Below are 18,486 nucleotides of genomic sequence, written 5' to 3'. Positions count from 1 at the left end.
ATGCAGGATTTGGGATCTATAGTCATAATTGGTACTTAGGTAATAAACTTGAGATGAAAGCTAACCCAAACATATGAATTATAATTATTTGACCCAGGTTTCTCAATGCAACTTTGGTCATATTCATAACCGTCTTCCAATATAATCAGATGGTTAGGAGTTTCAACTTGTCTAACATGCTTAATGCAGCACAAAGAATAACAGAACTTGATTTTAGACTTTTAGTTCGTTAGTTGGCTACCTGAGGGCCCACAACCGAAGATAAGAAGCTGTATTTGATACTGCTCCAAGGACAAACTCTATAGTATGTATGAGTTGGTGCACAAAAACTTCACTGAACTCGAATTCCTCATGGCCATGGGAATCATGATGAGCTTCCACTTCAAAAGAGTCATCTGTACTTTGAAGCAGCGCATAGGACTGACCTTGGTGTCTCTGAAACAAAAAAGAGACATTCAAATGGTGAAAAAGAAATCAACTAAAGAATTGGAAAACACAATGAATAAACTGGAAGAAATGCATACTTCTTGGTGTTGTTTCTTCAAAAGAAAAGGCTTTGGAAGCAGCATCCATGGCATAGCAACAAGGGCCAGCAGTAATAATACCATCTGGTAATGAAAGAAAGAAGTGAACAAGTGAGACATCCATCTCCAATAGTGTTGAATGAAGACCTAAACATGATGGATAAAAAATAAACCATACCTGAAGGGTTTTCTGGCCAGCAAAAAGCTGGTTCTCACCAAGATCATCTGTTGGACTCAGGAACATGTATATCATCACATGGTATAGATCAGCTTGTGAACCAGTACACCACTTCACAATGATGAGGAGGGAAAGGTAACCAAAAAGGCTGTTTAAAAATATTATCTGGGGTACAAATTGGTACCTGGAGAAATGCATGGCAAGAAGTGATTGCAATTAAACAAAGTAAAATGGACAATCATGCCATAAAAGGAATACATCACATGCATGTACTATTAAGTGTGCACGTGCTTTGCATGTGGTAATTCTAAATTATGATAACGATAGTAATAATATAACCAAAATTTTCTATAATCCTTATATAATTTTTTATTTTTGTTTTTCATTAATCAGATGCAGATTGCAAAATCCAAATCTGATTATATAAACACCTCATCCAAATATGTAATAATCGGACCGAGTTGTGAAGTTTCAAGTATCATTGATAGGCCTACCTGCTTAGCTAGACTCTTCTTTTTGTAATGTTTTGTCTTTTTGGTGTATCTTTTTTTGTTAATTTATCAAAAAAATGTAAGATTTAAATAGAGGGAATTGAATGAGGTGAAAAATAATAGTTCACTTTACCAAAATATGACTTCATATGTTGATCAATTTGATTAAGATGGTTGAATTTCTTAGCCACCACTTGGATAAAGAATTGTTTTGTTTTTTAGTCAGTTTTAAAATATACGGGTTTATATTGTTAAAATATTGGCATAGATTTAATTAGTAGTATTTATTAGTGAAAATAACTTAAATACAAGATTTAATAAGAGAAAATGGAATCTAATACCTTAAGTATAAGACTTAATGAGAAGGGATTAAATGAGGTGGAAAGTAATAATTGAAGTTACATTTTCAACCATTACAATTAGATATGGAATAAATACATAAATATGGATATTTTAGTAGCCACTAAAGCTAGCATTAAAGTTAAAATAAAATGACTTTTATACCTTTCTAAAACAAAGAAATAGAGAGTAATTTTAGTCTAAGAAAAGTTTCACACTTTTATATATAGTATAGATAGTTATTTCGACAGTTCATTCATTCAAGACTAAAAGTTGACATTCTAGCTCACCAGATATTCAGGTTACTCCCATAGAATTTGGCATTGAAATAGCTTAACACAATTCCAAGATTCATCTGGGCTACCCCAATAAGTATTGACATCTTCATCTTCAACGAATTGAGAAATGGCAACTCACTGCGGGTGCCATACCATGCAGGATCCACACCAAAAGGATAAGTACCACGCACCTTAATCAAACCTACTGTTGTAGAATCACTGCAATAAATCGTTTGGTCATCATCATCATCCCAATAACAAGAGAAGATTCTATGCATAACAAAAACATAAACAAGGTACTTTGTCCATACCTACAGGAAGGATCACGGCAAGCATAGGCAGACCGACCAAAAAGTTCAAATGGGACTGAAAAGAATTCATTATAAATCAAGCCTGTATAAATAGAGAACAGTGCCATCATCATAATGACATAACGACCACCAAAGGTCATCTCTGTGATGTCTCCAAGCTTCTGTTGAAACAAAAAATATGACGTATAGTTAATGCTGATAATGAAACCTAATAACATTAGAGAACATAAATCATAAATGGACTACAGAATACATCAAACTGGAACAAACAGTGGAACTATCATCTGGTCCTCTTACTGTGTAGTATGAGCACACATAATGAAGTGGATTAATGGTAATAACTCAATATACATGAAAAAAGGTCATGGGTTCAAATCATATCACTTGCATTTTGAAAAACTCTATACATTTGAGATCCGGGCAGTTTTAAGAAACAAGGACCAGTTCACCGGTTTTCCGGTTAAACTGGCAGGTCATCCAGTTTTAAGCAGTTTTTCACATAGTCCAGTTTCTAGGGTACAACCGAACAAAATATAGGTCCAGGTCACAATTCAACCGGTTCAACCAGCCAGTCAAGTCCAGTTTCCTAAACATTGGTTACAACTAGATTGGCCCGACCCAGCTCGATCTAAGTCAAGCTTGGACAGGATTTCAGGCCTGCAGGTTGGGCTCAGGCCTAAAACATCGGGCCCAACCTTTTCTCGGGCCAAGCTCGGGCTTTCTCAAAAAGCCTGGCCCACCCAGCCCGAGCCCAACTTGATAATGTATTATAAAATAAAAATGTATAATAATATATTTTTTCTTTATTATTCTTCTCTTTTTTCAAGTAATAGTGAAATCTTTCATTATTTTTTTAGGTTTTGAGGTCTTTTAATATAAATAAAAAAGTTTTTAATTGAATAAAAAAGGAAAAAATCTTTTTTTTCCAAATTTCTAGCCAGGCTCGGGCTTAAGACCTAGGCCTGATGGTCGGTCCGGGTTCGGGCCTGAGCATATTCTGTTAATGTAGAGCAAAACCTAGACAGTGTTGTGCATTGCGTTTGAGCTTGAATGTGGAAACTCCTCAGTAGCACAGATTCTTATTACTTCTGTTTTCAATGCATTTCAAAGACTGTTTATCTTTTTCCTTTTTTTATAGTCAAAGCATATTCTTTGATTAAAAATAGCATGCAAAGAGTAATGACAAAATGCAGGCTAGCCACAATTACCTAACCCAAACCCATATATACAAATATAAGATAATTATAAAGTTACTCCCGAATACAAATCATCCCCACTGAATCCTCCTTTTGCAAGTGAGTCAGCCACACCATATGCTAATCTATAAATCCATATCCAACCCACACCAGTTCTCTAGAAAATTATTTAGCCTCCTTCAAAGTATGTGTTGCCATGTGCTTTGTGCCTCCTTTAACCAGTCTATTACATTCATTGAATCTCCCTCCACTATAATGCTGCCCAGACTCATCCATCCTTTTACGCATCTGTGGTTCTTGAAGTAAGCCTTTCAATTCTGCTGCTGTAGAATCTGCAACTCCTATTCGTCCCAAGAAGATAGCAATAAAATCTCCAGTCATCCCCAGTCATATTTCTTACAACCCCACCAATTTCCAAAGGTCCTAGGATTCCAATGCTACAAACATCAACATTTAGCTTTCCATGTGCTGATGGTGGAGACCAATTCTTTAAAATGATTTAGTGGTAGAAAAATCTGCTACCTGTTGCCAACAGCATGGAATATCATTCTTCGTAAATGGCTCAAAGATTTTCAATGATTTTACCTAATTTACTACCCTCCATTGGATAGTTTCTATGACTTCCTCCTTGGGTCTTCACTTGTCACAGATTCTGTGGTTTCTCTCCTTTGAAAGAGACCACAATGTGGGCACCCTAGAATATTAACACAAGATTCTGCCCATCTTTGTCTTGGGGTTGAAGAAGTCCTTTTTAAAACAAGAGCTCTATATCCCCGGGAGGAGACCACCTGCTGCCAAGGAGAGACAAGAGTCCATCCCATACACTAGAAGATTAGCAGATGCAAAGAAGATTGCCCATTTGAGGCACATAGAACGCAGAGGAGAAAGATATAAAAGAAGGTGTCATAAGTATTGATCTGCAAATGACAAGCACCCAACAAAAAGCCTTTGTTTTTTGGGGGATGGGACCATGCCAAAAAGAACTGGAAGGGAAAGATACGAAAGAGGAAGGGGCAACTAAAAAAAGTGCTATGAATAAAGAAACACAAGAGAGTGAGCCAAAGGGGAGAGGACAAATTCAGGCATCAAAAAGAGGTGAAATCCAAGAAAAAAACCCTAAAAAGAGAAACCAAATCCATCACACTCACAACCTCCAAGACCTCATCTAAAACCCGTATTCCAAGAAGTACTCCCATTCAATATGCTTTAACATAACAGCAATAATTTTGGATTTCAAATTGGAAATGGAGTACAAGGCAGGAAAACGGTCTTTGAACAGAGTTTCCCCACCAAAGATCTTCCCAGAATTTGGCTGTTTTGCCAAAAGCAGCATTACAATTTACACCTAATGCTTTTAACGGAGAGGGGACGAATTTCTAAAATAGAATTTCCAAGGAGAAGCAAAGGTGGCTCTATTGGCCACCCCCAAGGTTTAAAATATCGCAACGTATCGGGCCGTATTGACCGATGAGTACCGTTTCATTAAGAAACCGATACATGAAATGTGTAAAAATCATGTGTTTCATTTCTTTTCGTATGTATCGGCCGATACAGGCCCATATCGAGCTGTTTCAGATCAGTATTGGTCGATACAAGCTCGAAACAGGCCAATATAAACCGAATCGTTTCAGTTCCCCTTGTTCCATTAATTTATATTTAATACCAAATATCTCTCATTAATGTCGTTTATTACTCCTACATTTAAGTCTGATTTCTTCATTAATTAGTTAATTACTCCTATATTTAAGGCAAATTTAAATTTAAATTTGAATTTTAGCTCCTAATTACAATTCTCTCATTAATTCTGTTAACTAATGATTCTCTCTACAAATATTAACAATAGCAAGACTTGAACCCTAGTCACTACATTTTAATGCCCATAATTTTGCCACTAAACCACTTCAATTTGTTTATTGTAATTATATGCATTTTTAGTTTTAAGTCAATTTTCTCTTTTCTTAGGGATGATTAATAATAAATGCTGAAATTAATTATTAAAATTTATATACTAAGAAATATTAAGATAATTATATCAGTTATTTAAAAAACAGCCTATCAAAAAAGGGAATTGTAGAAAGGATAATTATTATGACTATTCATTGGTTGAAAACTTTGGATTTGCTTAAAGACTTCTCAGCTGAAGACATTTACAGGAATTGGGAAGTGGTGGCTTCAACAACTTCCATGAAACCTATTGTGCAGGAATTGTGGTCCCCACCAACACAACAAAGAGTGAAATTGAATTTTGATGGGAGTTCAAGAGGTAACCCAGGCCCTTCAGGTATAGGAGAGTTTTCAGAGATGAAAATGGCAGAATTGTGGCTTTGTTGTCAGGACCAATAGGAGTGAGGGACTCGTTGAGAGCGGAGGTGATGGCCTTGCTTCAAGGTGTAAGATATGCAAAACAATTGGGGTTACACCAAATTGAGATTGAGAGAGGCTCTAAATTGTTGATTGAGTGGCTGCAATCTTGTAAGTTGGGAGCCTGGATTTATAGACAGCCCATAAGGGAAATCCACAATACAACAGGAAGATCGGTGCATGCTTCAAATGGACAAGGAGATCAGCTAATGGTTTAGCTGACACGTTGGCTAAACAAGGGACTGTGAGGGAGAGTATGTTCTGGGAAGTTTTGTAAGAGAGATAACTGGGGCTCAACACCTACTTAGGGGTTGACAGCTGTACTTAAATCTGGAAAGTTATTTTAAAGTTATTTAATGAAGTTACCGTTTCCAATCAGAAAAAAGGGAATTTTAAAAAATGATAGGTAGCATATATTGGGAGATTTGCTTATGTGGCCTTGATGACTGATTTACGGCCCAAGGATAAATAGCTCCTCTTCAACGTGGCTCATTTTTTGGAGAATCTATCAACTACAAGGTCCCAGAAAGCTCTACCCCTAGGGTTACCTCCTAATGGAAATCCTAGATATCTAATAGGCAAAAGGTTCATTTTCAATTTATTTCAGTGATTTGGATTTTTGAGAGGTTAAGGAACAAAACCAAGGATTTAGAGGCTCTTTGGTGACAGCTGAAATGGCTGGAGTGAAAGATTCATTTCTTTGTCTTTGGTAGATAAAATAATTAAGTTACAAAATATTCAAAGGTATGGTAACCAATCCAACTACAGCTTCAACCATTAAGGAGTCTGAACCCTCCTGAATAACTTATTCATGAAAACACAAAGCAACAAGTCACTCAGTTCAGAAAATTCAGTTGTTATCAAATGGACCCTAAGTAACTGCAAAGGATATTTAAGAATAAGAAGTGAATGTGATTATAGGTCTACATGCTCAGTGTGATCCTATGTCTAGATGAAAAAAAAATGTAATACTGAATCAATTTTCTTTATAGCAATAAAGCAAGGTAAATGTTAATCTAGCGTGTACTAGCCTTTCTAGCTATTTGTGCATCAATTCATGGTCAACACTCCTACTTTGTTGTGCTTCCTTGGAGTTTTGCTTGGCATCATAAGTAATTCTTTTCAAACGGAAGTGATCAAAGAAGCTCATGGTACAAAGTACTATTTCCAAATTCCAATGTTGATCAAACGGTTTACATTGTGTTATTTGTAGGAAAGAATGCAGACTTTTCATCAGTATTCACCGGAACATGGCTGAAGACAAAAGAGTAGAGGATGCAAAGTTCATTAATTTGGGAAGTGAAGAATTCATAGGATCTCGTAGATGGTAAGTAGCTCCAGTAAGGAACGAGCAATGGAAGTTGAATTTGTACAACCTTGATGTAATTTCCACTTTACTTATTTGTAATATAAATGCCCACCTTTTCTCTTTTCTTTTTAATGGGAAAGGATAAAAACATTAGGGTTTTATCCTTTTTCTTCCTCCTATTTTAAAGGCATTGTTAACAACAAGAGGATGCTATAAACAAAAAAAAAAAAAAGAGAAAACTCTACAGAGAAAAATGATTGTGAATATGGTATTAACCAATGAACAAAGCTTTAAATTATTAAGTTACAGGAATTCTTTTTGGAACAAAAGTTGCAGGAATTTCTACCCAATATAGCTTCCCTATCCCCTACCAAAGCAACCATATTGGATACAATTCCTTCAAATGGTCAGCTGCAAAACTATCTCCTGGGCCTCTGCAGCCAAGGAGTTATCTCATTTGTCTCCTTGGAGAATCATGTTTTCTGTTATGTGGTGAGTGGGTTGACTTTTCAAGCATCCCCATGAAGAGGCAGACTCTTGTGCCTTCTCCAGGGCTTGTTGTACTCTTTTTTCAGACAAATAAATGTACTTTACCTTCTTCAAAAAAATAAACTAGAACCATTTTTCATTTGAGTAAAGCAAATAGAACCTAGTAAGAACAAAAATATGGTTCTACTCAGTATAGCAAAATATGCTCTGCAGCTTATCAGAATTTGCATAACAAAAGGCAAACACAAATAACTTAAAGGATTAATAACCAAGTGACTGAAACCACATGATGATTACCTGGGTTGAGAGTTTTTTTTCTCTGATTATAAAGAACAATGTTGCAAGTAACAAGCAAATGCCATGGCCCCAATCACCAAACATGACTGCAAATAGAAACGGGAATGTAATAATTGTGTATACACCAGGATTTGCTTCCAGATATTTGGCCACACTGCAGTATTAAAGAACCACTGCATTAGGTGAACAGTAGTTTTTATTTCTAAATTCCATGCAATAAACAAAAATCATCCATAAAAATACAAATGGACAAAAAATCATACACGTAGCAGCATATCATTGTATTCCTCCTGTAATGTTCAAAACATGGGTTCCGAAAGACAACAGCCTCAAAAGAAATCAACAACGTAAAGTTCATGAATAGATTTCAGACACATTATCTAATATAAATTCTACTTCCATTGCAGCTACTGATGGACACATAAGGATTTCTATTCAAATTCCTAGCAATAATAAGGTTTGCAGTTAAAATGACCTTGTCATCAGTTGGATCATGTTGATAACAGTTCATAAAAATCTTGTTTCTTGTCCAAAGTATCCAAGAAGAATGCAATTTCTCTTTATAACCTAAAACTGATTAGTAAATAGAACCCACTGTTGGCTGTACTCCATTAAACAGTTTTCTGCATACTAGGGTGAATCCCAGCTCCCCAATTTGTCCTAAACGTTGAACTTGTTCTTCGTTTTGTCTATGTATTGCAATTTACATCTTGAAAGATGGTATGATAAGAAATAATAGAAGATAAGCTTCACAAAATGAAGTTCTGCCAATATGAGCTTCAGTTTTCATTGAATCAAAGCATAACATAATCTGGACCATGGAATAAAATGGTTAGGAAATCTCATGATTCTCTAAATGTAAGAAACCCATATCACCTCCTAAAAGATGTATTTTACAGCATACTCAAGAAAAAAGAAACCATTGGGTATAGCATTCCAATCTGACCAAATTATTAGAAGTGATATTTCTTCTACTCCTTATTAATGGTAGAGGAATGGCTCAAACTTACCCATATGCATCCACAATCTCTTGAAAAGCAGAAGTAAATTTGTTTGTCCGGAAATATGTAGGTGGGGATTCCTTCGAATGCAAAACCTGGAATATGGATCCAACTTGTGAGTTGCTGTCAAATGTTGCTCGTTTCAAGGCATCCTGAATCTGCACAAAACAAAGGACGATATATTAAGGATTTAGCAAACTATTTTGACTTATAGGTGATTTATTAAAGGTTTGCTATATGTTGAGTTGGAGAAGTATGGAGCATCTAAATGAAGAATACCTGATTTGTAGCAAAAACAGGGCTCCAACCCTCCGCAACAAGACACTTCTTTGTCACGTCAAAGCTAAGCATATTCAGTGTATGATATATCGATTTTTCCTTCCTCACCTTTAGGTTTTCAAAGATAAGAAATTCAAGTATTAAACACAAATTCAACTAATAAATACCAAAAATGGCTTTCTATATTTCAGCTAAATACAAAAAATGGACAGAGAGAGGGAAAAGAAAATTTTCATGGAAGAAGATCCCACATTACATCCCTTAAGAGACAAGAGACTCCATTTAATAGAATAAGTTTGAACTAACCAAAAGGCTCCACTGTTCATATTGATAGCTGATAGCCTTTAACAAATTGTCCCGGTGCATCAGCCCAACATCAATGGTAGTTTTCAGCTCAGAAATTTTCCCGGAGACCTGAACATTGAAATTTTCATAGATTCTCAGATTGTCATAGCAGATATTTCTTTTTTGATAATAAAAGAAAAGGTTCAATAAGAAAATAGGTATACAAGATAAGGTGATAACAAATTACCAAGAGGAAATTACGACAATAAAAATCAATAGTTCCTTCCCAAAATAAACATCAGACATAATGACTAAAACTTACAACCCCCTTCTAAATTAAAACCCAACAAAAAACTTGAAGACCATGGAGGAATTTTCCTCTTTTTCCACACTAACATTCTAAGAAGATGGTCAACAGTGTTATCAACCTAAACAGGAAGGGCTAGACTAAGGTACAATGGTTATTAAAATTAAGATAACGAACTTTGATGGGTGTAGTCATTTTCAGGTAGAGAGTGCATTTACAGGTTCTAACAGGGGAATCAAAATGGCCTTCTCTAACCAATAGGAAACAGCAATTCTAGTCAAGCAGAATTACAAGCTATTCTTCAAGAACTCAAACCAGCAGCATCTTCTGGCTTTCAGACTATTATGGTAGGAGATTATAAAACCATCATTCCTGGCAGGAAGGTGAGGTAGCTGGACCATGGAGGCTCAGACATCTAATAGGATAAGCAAAGAAACTGACAAAATTGGGTGCTGGCTTCTTCTGGTTTCCTCACTCTAAAAATGTAATTGCTGACTTACTAGCCTCTGAAAGTGTAAACCAACGGGCTTTGGTGTAGGGAGTATATACTTTGCACTAAATTTATATGCAGGATTGTATGGGGAGCTCTACTAGAGGCAAATATGGACTAGCCCCTTTGGATTGTACATCATATAGAAAGTACATACTCATGTAAACATAGTGTACATTTCTGATACTTGTTAAAATTTTTTTAGTAACTGAATAAAAAAATACATCACCTCAAACACAAAGAACAACAGAAACTCATCCTTCACTAGAAAGAAAGAAGGATAGAATCTTTTGTCGATTCATTACCTTCATCTTCTCTTACTCAGAATTTTCAAGCAATGGACAAGCTCTATATTTTCTGCAACAATAAACCATATCCACATTAACAATGCATTATCCATAACAACAATAAACCATATCCCACATGTCTGTAGCCTTTCACCACTCCTCAAGCAAAGGCTACAGAAATGTGAGGAAAGGCACCAATTTGGCATTTTTCTTTGAAGTACATCCATAGTATTCGTCTTTTGGAGAACCACTTTCCAAATGTCATACCAAAACAAAATTTTGTTACCTGAGCAAGCATCATACCTGATGAAAGGTTAGAAGCCCTGGGGTCAATACCAGCATCCCATCCATTTGCTGCCAAGCTGTGAATACTTACTACTACCTGATGCCACAAGCTATCTTGCTCTAGGGGAAACCTCCATCACCACTTCCCTAACAAAGCTATGTTTCTTAATCTAATATTACCAATGCCTAAACCCCCCAAGTTCTTGCTTCCTAGAGACTACTTCCCACTTCACTAGATGGTCCTTTTTTGAATCCCCTGGTTCCCAAGGAAAGTCCCTCATAAGCTTTTCAGCTTGATTTGCAACCTTGACAAGAAGCTGAAAGGTGGACAAAAAGTACACAAATAGGTTGGTTGATTAGAGTGATGCCACCCCCAATGAGATGTAGTTTCTCTTCCATCCTGCAGCCTCTTTGTGAATATTTCCAAAAGTGGGATGTCTTTGAACTTCAATCTTATAATGTGGATCTTTTTGAGTTTTGAGTAGTACTTTGGTGTGTCATCTTGACACCCATCCAGATTGTAATATTTTTTTTCCTTTTAATATTTTTTCTTTACTCTTCAAAGAAAAAGTAACAATAACTTATTGTCTCCCAATTCTCCAATCTCTGATTAAATTCCTTGAGTCAGCCCCGGAGATCAAAAACATTAAAACATTCACCATCAAAGTGAAAAGGAAAGGGGATAAAGGGTTTTCTGGTCTAAGGCCTCTCTTAGCATGAAAGAAGTCTCTAGCTACACCATTTACCAAGATGGAGTAGTGACACATAGTCATACTTCTAGCAAGAAATCCCAATCTACCAAATCATACACCTTTCCTAGATCAAGTTTACAAACCAAGCCCTTCTCTTCTTTTCCTATAATCCACACACTCATTGGCAATTAGGATTTGGTCAATGATTTTGTCTCCCTAAGACAAAGGCCCCTTGATTAGGTGAAATAAGGGAAGGGGAGAGCATCTTTTATTTTCTATATCCCAAAAGGTCTCTCTCTCCCCCTCTTTCTCTGTTAGGGCTGTCATAAATGGATTTGAAGTGCTCCACTAGGGTTCTTACAATATCTTCCTTCTTATATTGGCACTACTCCATTCCAATCCAAACTTATTACAACTTTCCTCCTCTTCATTCCATTTGCCAAGTTGTGAAAGAACCTTGTGTTACCATCTCCTTCCTTGAACTATTTACATATTGATTTTTGTCTCCAGTTTATTTCTTCCTTTCTCAGGAACTCCTCCAAAACATCTTTCATTTTCCATCTCTTTCCCTTTCTTCTACCCTCAATCTTCTCCTTGCTTCAGCTGGGCCTATTTCTTCAATACTTTTAATGATAGTCTCCTTTCTTTCTTCAACTCTATCAAATTCCTCTTTATTCCACTCTTTGATCCTAGCTTTCAATTTTAGTAGCTTCTTGTAGAATTTGTAACCTTTCCATCTAAAAGCTATTTGGTCCTCTTCCCACCACTCTTAATTTTTTTTAAATACGGTTGTAGCAGCCACATGTTCTCAAACCTGAATGGGCAAGGTCCACCCCCCAACCTTTCCTGTGATAATCTAATGGGACAATGATCTGATGTAGGTCTAGGTTAAGCTCTCACCACCAAGCCTCTCCAAGCCTCCTCCCAATCAAAGGCTAACTTACAACAAAGGGGCTCTTCTTGAAGTTAGACCACGTAAAATCAGCTTGTAACATTGGCAGCTTTCTCAACTCAAAGGGTTCCACAAAGTGGTTGAACTTCCTCATACTTAAGGTTAACTAATAATTTTATTAATTATGAAAAAACAATTATTTAGGTACAAGCTTCCCATCGGTCCCAATATTGAATGGCTACTGCTGGATGACCTGGACATGTTTAGAAGCTAAGTCCAAACACTTGCCATCTTTTTTTATAAGTAATAAAGCAGTTTATTAACATTAATCAAGATGATCCATATGCACCAATTTGGGAACAAGAACAAAATGCACATGGATCATCTTGATTAATATTAATAAACTGCTTTATTACTTATAAAAAAAAGATATTAGAATTCTTCTTTTACACAAAATGCACCAATTTGGGGACAAGCACATATAAGGATTCTTCTTTTGCAAGTTTTACACAGTATTGATCTTACATAAAAAAGGCTTCCCAACAAAACACAGCTATTTTAGGAGGTATAGGCCTTGACCAATTTCTTTAACAGGGAAGACTTGAGAGGAGGGGGTAGAACAGAGGGATTTAAAGAAAGATGCACAAGTGAAGGAGCTAACCAGGGTCAGAGACCAAATCCTTTTAACAAGTCTAGGGGGATACAAACACACAGAGTCTAGGAGCAACAAGAGCTCTGAAACCCAAGCAGATTCATCATCCTTTAAACCTCTTTGAAACCCAAAATCCCAGTTTAAAACCAAAGGGAGAATCGGGGGGGAGGGGGGAGGAACCTTGAGATAGGTTTCTTTTTAAAGAGGGAGATAGAATAGAGGGAAGGAGACGATCTTTTAGGGGACGAGTGCCCACCCCAAATATCTTCCAAAAAAAGAACTAAGTTTCTGGAGCAAGCATCATACCTTACAAACCTAAGGAATTCGAGGAGAATGCCAGAAATTGCCTTCTGGGTGTTGTTAGCAAAGCCCTTCGAGAAACCCAGCATCCCAACCTGATTTAGAACAACCATGAATACTCTTCACCACTTCATGCCATAACCTCTCCCTCTCCAGGGGCCACCTCCAAAGCCATTTACCTAAAAGAGCTTCGTTCTTAATCACTACATTCCCTAAAAGAGCTTTGGCTGAATTTTTTGGTAAGGGACGAAGGCAACCGGTGTGTCTACCAGCAGGAAAACAGAACCAAGGATGGGGGGGGGGGGGGGGGGGGGGGAAGTTGACTGGTTGCTCAAAGAGTAGCAAATGATAAAAAAGCCTCCATAAGGGAGGAGAAAGCATATCTCAGCAACAGCAGCGTAAAACAAGGGCCAGTAGTCATGGCAAAAACAAAAGGCCAATGCAGAATGGTGGGAGGTCTAGAGAGAGAAGAGTGGGATAGTAAGTTTGTGATACAAGCCAAGGAAAAGGTTAATGATTGGAGGAGGGTAGCTGACTTACTGGCAACCAGGCTGAAGCTGAAGAGTGTCTTCATAGTAACCCCCTTCGATAACTGTAAAGCCCTCCTAGATCCAGTAGAGAATGAATTGGAAATATCAGCTATCAATGTTCAGGTTGATTTCGGATCATTCACAGTCTTTAAATGGAATCCAACATCCAAATCCAAGGATTTATTTGTCGAAGATGGTGTGGTGGTGCGTGTAATAGGCTTGCCATTTCATCTGTGGAAACAAGAAGTAGCAGAGTCTATAGCAGTATTGTGTGGAGGAATCTTGAAAGGAGCTTTCTAGGGTGATCTTTATTCAGTAGCAATCCTGCTAAGTGGTGTGAAGCCAGAAGACATTCCACGAAAGGTAGAGGTACGAACAGAGGGGAGTTTTGTCTCTGTGTGGCTAGCATCCTCCATTGAAGCAGGGCTGTGGACTTGTGAGATTGGTTAATTCAAATGGGAAGGAATGTTTCACTAAAAAGGGCCAACAAATTCTGGGAAGCCAAAAAACTTTGGGGCAGATGGAAGGTCAAACCTGTAGAAAGCAAGAAAAGGCTATGACAAATGGCAAATCTTTTGCGCAGGTGGTGTCAGGGGTGTCTAAAGGGAGAGGGCTAAACCAGCAACCTCAGATAGAGATGGTTGCTGGTTCGACCATTAAAACAGGGGGGGCGTGATTTGTTAAGAGGTCACGTGGGAGGAAAAGACTTAGAAAATGGGCCCAGTCGAGTGGATCCCTTTTCTGGTGGGCCGGAGAAGGCAACTCGAGTAAAGGCTTTAAAGTTGGGTTCTTATATTGCAAGTTTTGAGCCCAAGGCCCATTACAAGACAAATGGGCCAAGGGACCCTTTAAGTAAGCACGTGACTGGGAGGAGAGATGAGCTGATAGACGAGATTAAGCATCTATCTTCTTCTACCCTGAATCCCTCCTTTCGGTCGAACAGTTCAGGCGCAAAATCTCAAGACTCTCAGTCTCAAGGCTCTCTACAGTGGGTCCCATCCAACCTGGTGAACCGTCTCTCACCAGATAGGCGCAACCCGAGATACCTGAAGCCTAGTGATTTGAACAGAACAGGGTTTGAAGATTGGTTGAGTGAACAAAATAGCAGTGACGATTCTGATAGAGACGAAACTTTAAATTTGGGAAGTCCGTCTCCGAAAAGCAACAATGATTTACTTGAAATAGAAAGTTTGCATACAAAGCTGTTGTTTTTAGAGGAAGAGATTGAAGAGGCAGGTGGCGGGAAGACTAGAAATGGCAAAGAAAATAGTCCTAAAGCTGTGAAAACTCCTCTTCCCTTCGTCGAGGGAGCTGACCCTGAGTCTAATGAATTACAGGATGTTGGTGGACAGGGACAAGAATCGGCCGCGAGGATGGTTGTGGGTATTCCAGTGTCGGAAACACAGAGAAAAGATTTCCAAGTTGGTAGGTTGTCAGGAAGTGATTCTTTCACTATGTCTACTTCACAACTTTGTCCAAAAAGGGGAAAGGCCTTAAAATCATTTGTCGCCTATCAGCAACTCAATTCCAGTGATTCTAATCCTACCTCCGTCCTACCAAGTATGGGTGTCAATTCCTTTTTAGGTACTAACTTGTCTGCTATGCCTGTAACAGATATTCAGCTTCCCATCCAGGAGGTTCTGATGCAAGAGAGAGGGTGATGGAAGGAAGTAGTAAGGGGGAGGCGGACAGAATTTGGGAGTTGATCTGTACAATGATGGAGGAACTAAAAAAAATGAAAGATTCTTAGAGAGATGTTGTAGCCAAAATAAGTGTGAGCAGGGTAAAATTCTTCCTTAGACATTGGCTGGAAAGGATGGAGAAAAGAAAGAGGATGATTGTTGTATTAGGAAGGGGGGAAAGGAACAAAGAAGAAAAAAAGATCTGAAGTGGAAAGGCTAATCTCAGACATTGAGGGAGATTTAGAATTTAGTGGTAGAGGGGATAGGAGGAAGGCCTAAAATGAGGAGATTATGGCCTTTTCATGGGTTTTTTGCTATTTTGTCTCGATGAAAATTATTAGCTAGAATGTAAGAGGGTTAGGGAGTGCAAGAAAGAGAAGGGTGATCAAAGACCTACTCTGAAGGGAAAAACCCGATATTGTGTTGTTACAAGAATCCAAAATGATGGAATTAGATGGGAGATGGGTGAGGAGTTTTTGGAGGTCTAGAGGTTTAGGTTGGAGCTCGTCTCCTTCTTGGGGAGCCACGGGGGGGATTGTAACATTGTGGAGGGAGGATGTGGTGGAAGTAGTGGAAGAATTGATAGGCAAATTCTCAGTTTTCATTAAGTGTAAGAATCTGGAGGATGGGTGTATGGGTCTTAACCAATGTGTATGGCCCTAATTCCTATAGAGAGAGGAATGAGATGTGGGAGGAAACCAGTAATCCCCAACAGGTAATTACACTAAGCATGAGGAAATTTAATGGTTTTATTGAAGAATGTAAATTGAAGGAAATACCTCTGCTGCAAGCCAGTTACACTTGGTCCAACCTTCAAGAAACCCCTTTGTGTTCGAAGTTGAACAGGTTCTTATTTAACCTTGCCTGGGAGAATAGTTTGGAAAACTTGATTGCTAGAGCATTACCCAGGGTCACCTCCGATCATTGTCCTATCCAGATAGGTACTCAATTTTTTCCTACAGGACCCAAACCTTTTAGATTCGAAAACATGTGGCTTACCCATCCAAATTTTGTGAAAAAAGTGAAGGAATGGTGGGGTGAGGAGGAAAGGGGGGTAAGATGGATGGGGATCAAGTTTCATAAGAAATTAAAAAGGTTGAGAGCCAAAATAAAAAGAGTGGAATAGAGATTAATTTGGTAGAATTGAGGAGCAAAAATTGTGCCTAATCTCTCGAATAGAAAACTTGGATGTAAAGGAATCTCAAAATGGGTTGACCGAGGAGGACAGAGTGTTAAGAAGACAATTGAAAAAGGATTTGGAAGTAGTGTTACTGAGGGAAGAAATCAGTTGGAGACAAAAATCTAGACACAAGTGGATTAAGAAAGGCGATGAGAACACTAGATTTTTCCATGATTTGGCAAACGAAGAAAGAATCTTGTAACCAAGCTAGAGATAGGAGAGGAGGTGATTACCAACCAAGATGACATAGCCAGAAAATTTTGTAGAGCACTTCAAATCGATTTATAGAAGACCTTTAAGTGAGAGAGCAATCGTGGAAAGGTGGCTGGAAAGGGATTTCGAGGAAGAAGAGATTAAGAAAGTTGTCTTTCTAATGGATAGATCCAAGGCTCCAGGTCCAGATGGCTTTACAATGGGTTTTTATCAAGACTGTTGGGATGTGTTGAAAGAGGATTTAGTTGAAGTCTTTAAGGAATTTGCAAACACACATTATAAGCCCTGGAATTAATGCCACCTTTTTGGCCTTGATACCTAAGAAGAATGATGCCAACCACCCAAAAGATTATAGGCCTATTAGTCTGGTGACAAGCATCTATAAAATTCTAGCTAAAGTGCTCTCGTTGAGGATCAAAACAGTCCTCTCTTCTATCACTAGTGAAACCCAGGGGGCTTTCATTCAAGGGCGACAAATAACAGATAAGATCTTAATTGCGAATGAGCGTGTGGAGGAAATGAAAAGGTCTAGGAAGAGAGGTTTCATTTGTAAATTGGATCTTGAAAAGGCCTATGATATGGTGGACTGGGAGTTTCTATTAAAGGTTGTTTGCTGAAATAGGGTTGTCGAATGAGAGAAGAAGAGGAAGAAGAAGAAGAAAAGAAATGAAATGGGCGGCCGAAAAATGCTCAGCCAGCCCTAATCTATTATATATAAGGACATTACATAATGTTACATAAATAGACAAGAATGCCCCTGATTAGTGATGGGACACCTAGTCAAAATAAACACTAAATAAGATTAGGCCCAGTAACTAAGGCCCAATAACTAATGACTTAAGACCCAACAAAGATAAACATACAAATTAAGACAGTCGAACCAACACTCCCCCTCAAGCTAAGCATGGATGTCAATCATGTTTAGCTTGCCAAGTAAGTCCACGAATTTCACTGTAGCTAGCCCTTTAGTCAGAACATCTACAATCTGCATCTCGGAGGGAGTATAAGGAATGCAGAGTTCTCCTGAGACAATTCTTTCTCTAACAAAGCGATGGTCTATCTCAATATGTTTTGTTCTATCATGTTGCACTGGGTTATTTGCAATGTTGATGGTTGCCTTGTTGTCACAGTACAACCTGAGAGGGCACTCAATCTTTATTCCAAGTTCACCAAGCAAGATCTTCAGCCATAAGAGTTCAGCAACACTGTGAGCCATAGCTCGATACTCAGCCTCTGCACTAGATCTTGCAACCACATTCTGTTTTTTACTCCTCCATGTAACTAAATTTCCTCCAACAAAGGTACAGTACCCAGAAGTAGACTTCCTGTCCCCAACAAAGCCAGCCCAATCTGCATCAGTATATCCTTCAACTTCAATTTTACTGTTTTTCCTGAACATAATACCTTTCCCCGGGCAAGACTTCAAATATATGAGGATCCTTTCCACAGCTTTCATGTGAGGGATTTTAGGTGTGTGCATGAACTGACTGACAACATGTACAGCATAAGCAATGTCAGGGCGAGTAAGGGACAGGTAAATCAACTTCCCCACCAGCTTTTGGTATCTTTCCTTATCAAGGTAGTCCTCTCCTACTGACACCTATAGACCATGATTCTGTTCTATTGGAGTATCGGCTG

At 38.1% G+C, this 18,486-nt stretch overlaps 1 protein-coding gene across 1 annotated transcript in view; it reads right to left on the bottom strand.

Moving 5' to 3' along the window:
* Nucleotides 1–18,486, bottom strand: part of LOC148851249 (V-type proton ATPase subunit a2-like) — a 46,843-nt gene that overhangs the window by 837 nt on the left and 27,520 nt on the right. Inside the window, exons 8-16 of the mRNA XM_088942926.1 lie at nucleotides 9,360–9,467; nucleotides 9,054–9,161; nucleotides 8,784–8,932; nucleotides 7,774–7,927; nucleotides 2,122–2,282; nucleotides 1,823–2,029; nucleotides 703–886; nucleotides 525–608; nucleotides 242–435 (exon numbers count right to left, since the gene is read on the bottom strand). Coding sequence (XP_088799052.1) covers nucleotides 242–435; nucleotides 525–608; nucleotides 703–886; nucleotides 1,823–2,029; nucleotides 2,122–2,282; nucleotides 7,774–7,927; nucleotides 8,784–8,932; nucleotides 9,054–9,161; nucleotides 9,360–9,467 — 1,349 coding nt within the window. The remainder of the gene's footprint in view (nucleotides 1–241; nucleotides 436–524; nucleotides 609–702; nucleotides 887–1,822; nucleotides 2,030–2,121; nucleotides 2,283–7,773; nucleotides 7,928–8,783; nucleotides 8,933–9,053; nucleotides 9,162–9,359; nucleotides 9,468–18,486) is intronic.

The sequence above is a fragment of the Nelumbo lutea genome, chromosome 5 (genome assembly GCF_056320005.1).
Source record: "Nelumbo lutea isolate HS-2025 chromosome 5, American lotus-T2T, whole genome shotgun sequence".
In the NCBI taxonomy this organism is placed as follows: domain Eukaryota; kingdom Viridiplantae; phylum Streptophyta; class Magnoliopsida; order Proteales; family Nelumbonaceae; genus Nelumbo; species Nelumbo lutea.
The sequence above is the reverse complement of the archived record's forward strand: the minus strand, read 5'-3'. Positions and strand labels throughout refer to the sequence as shown.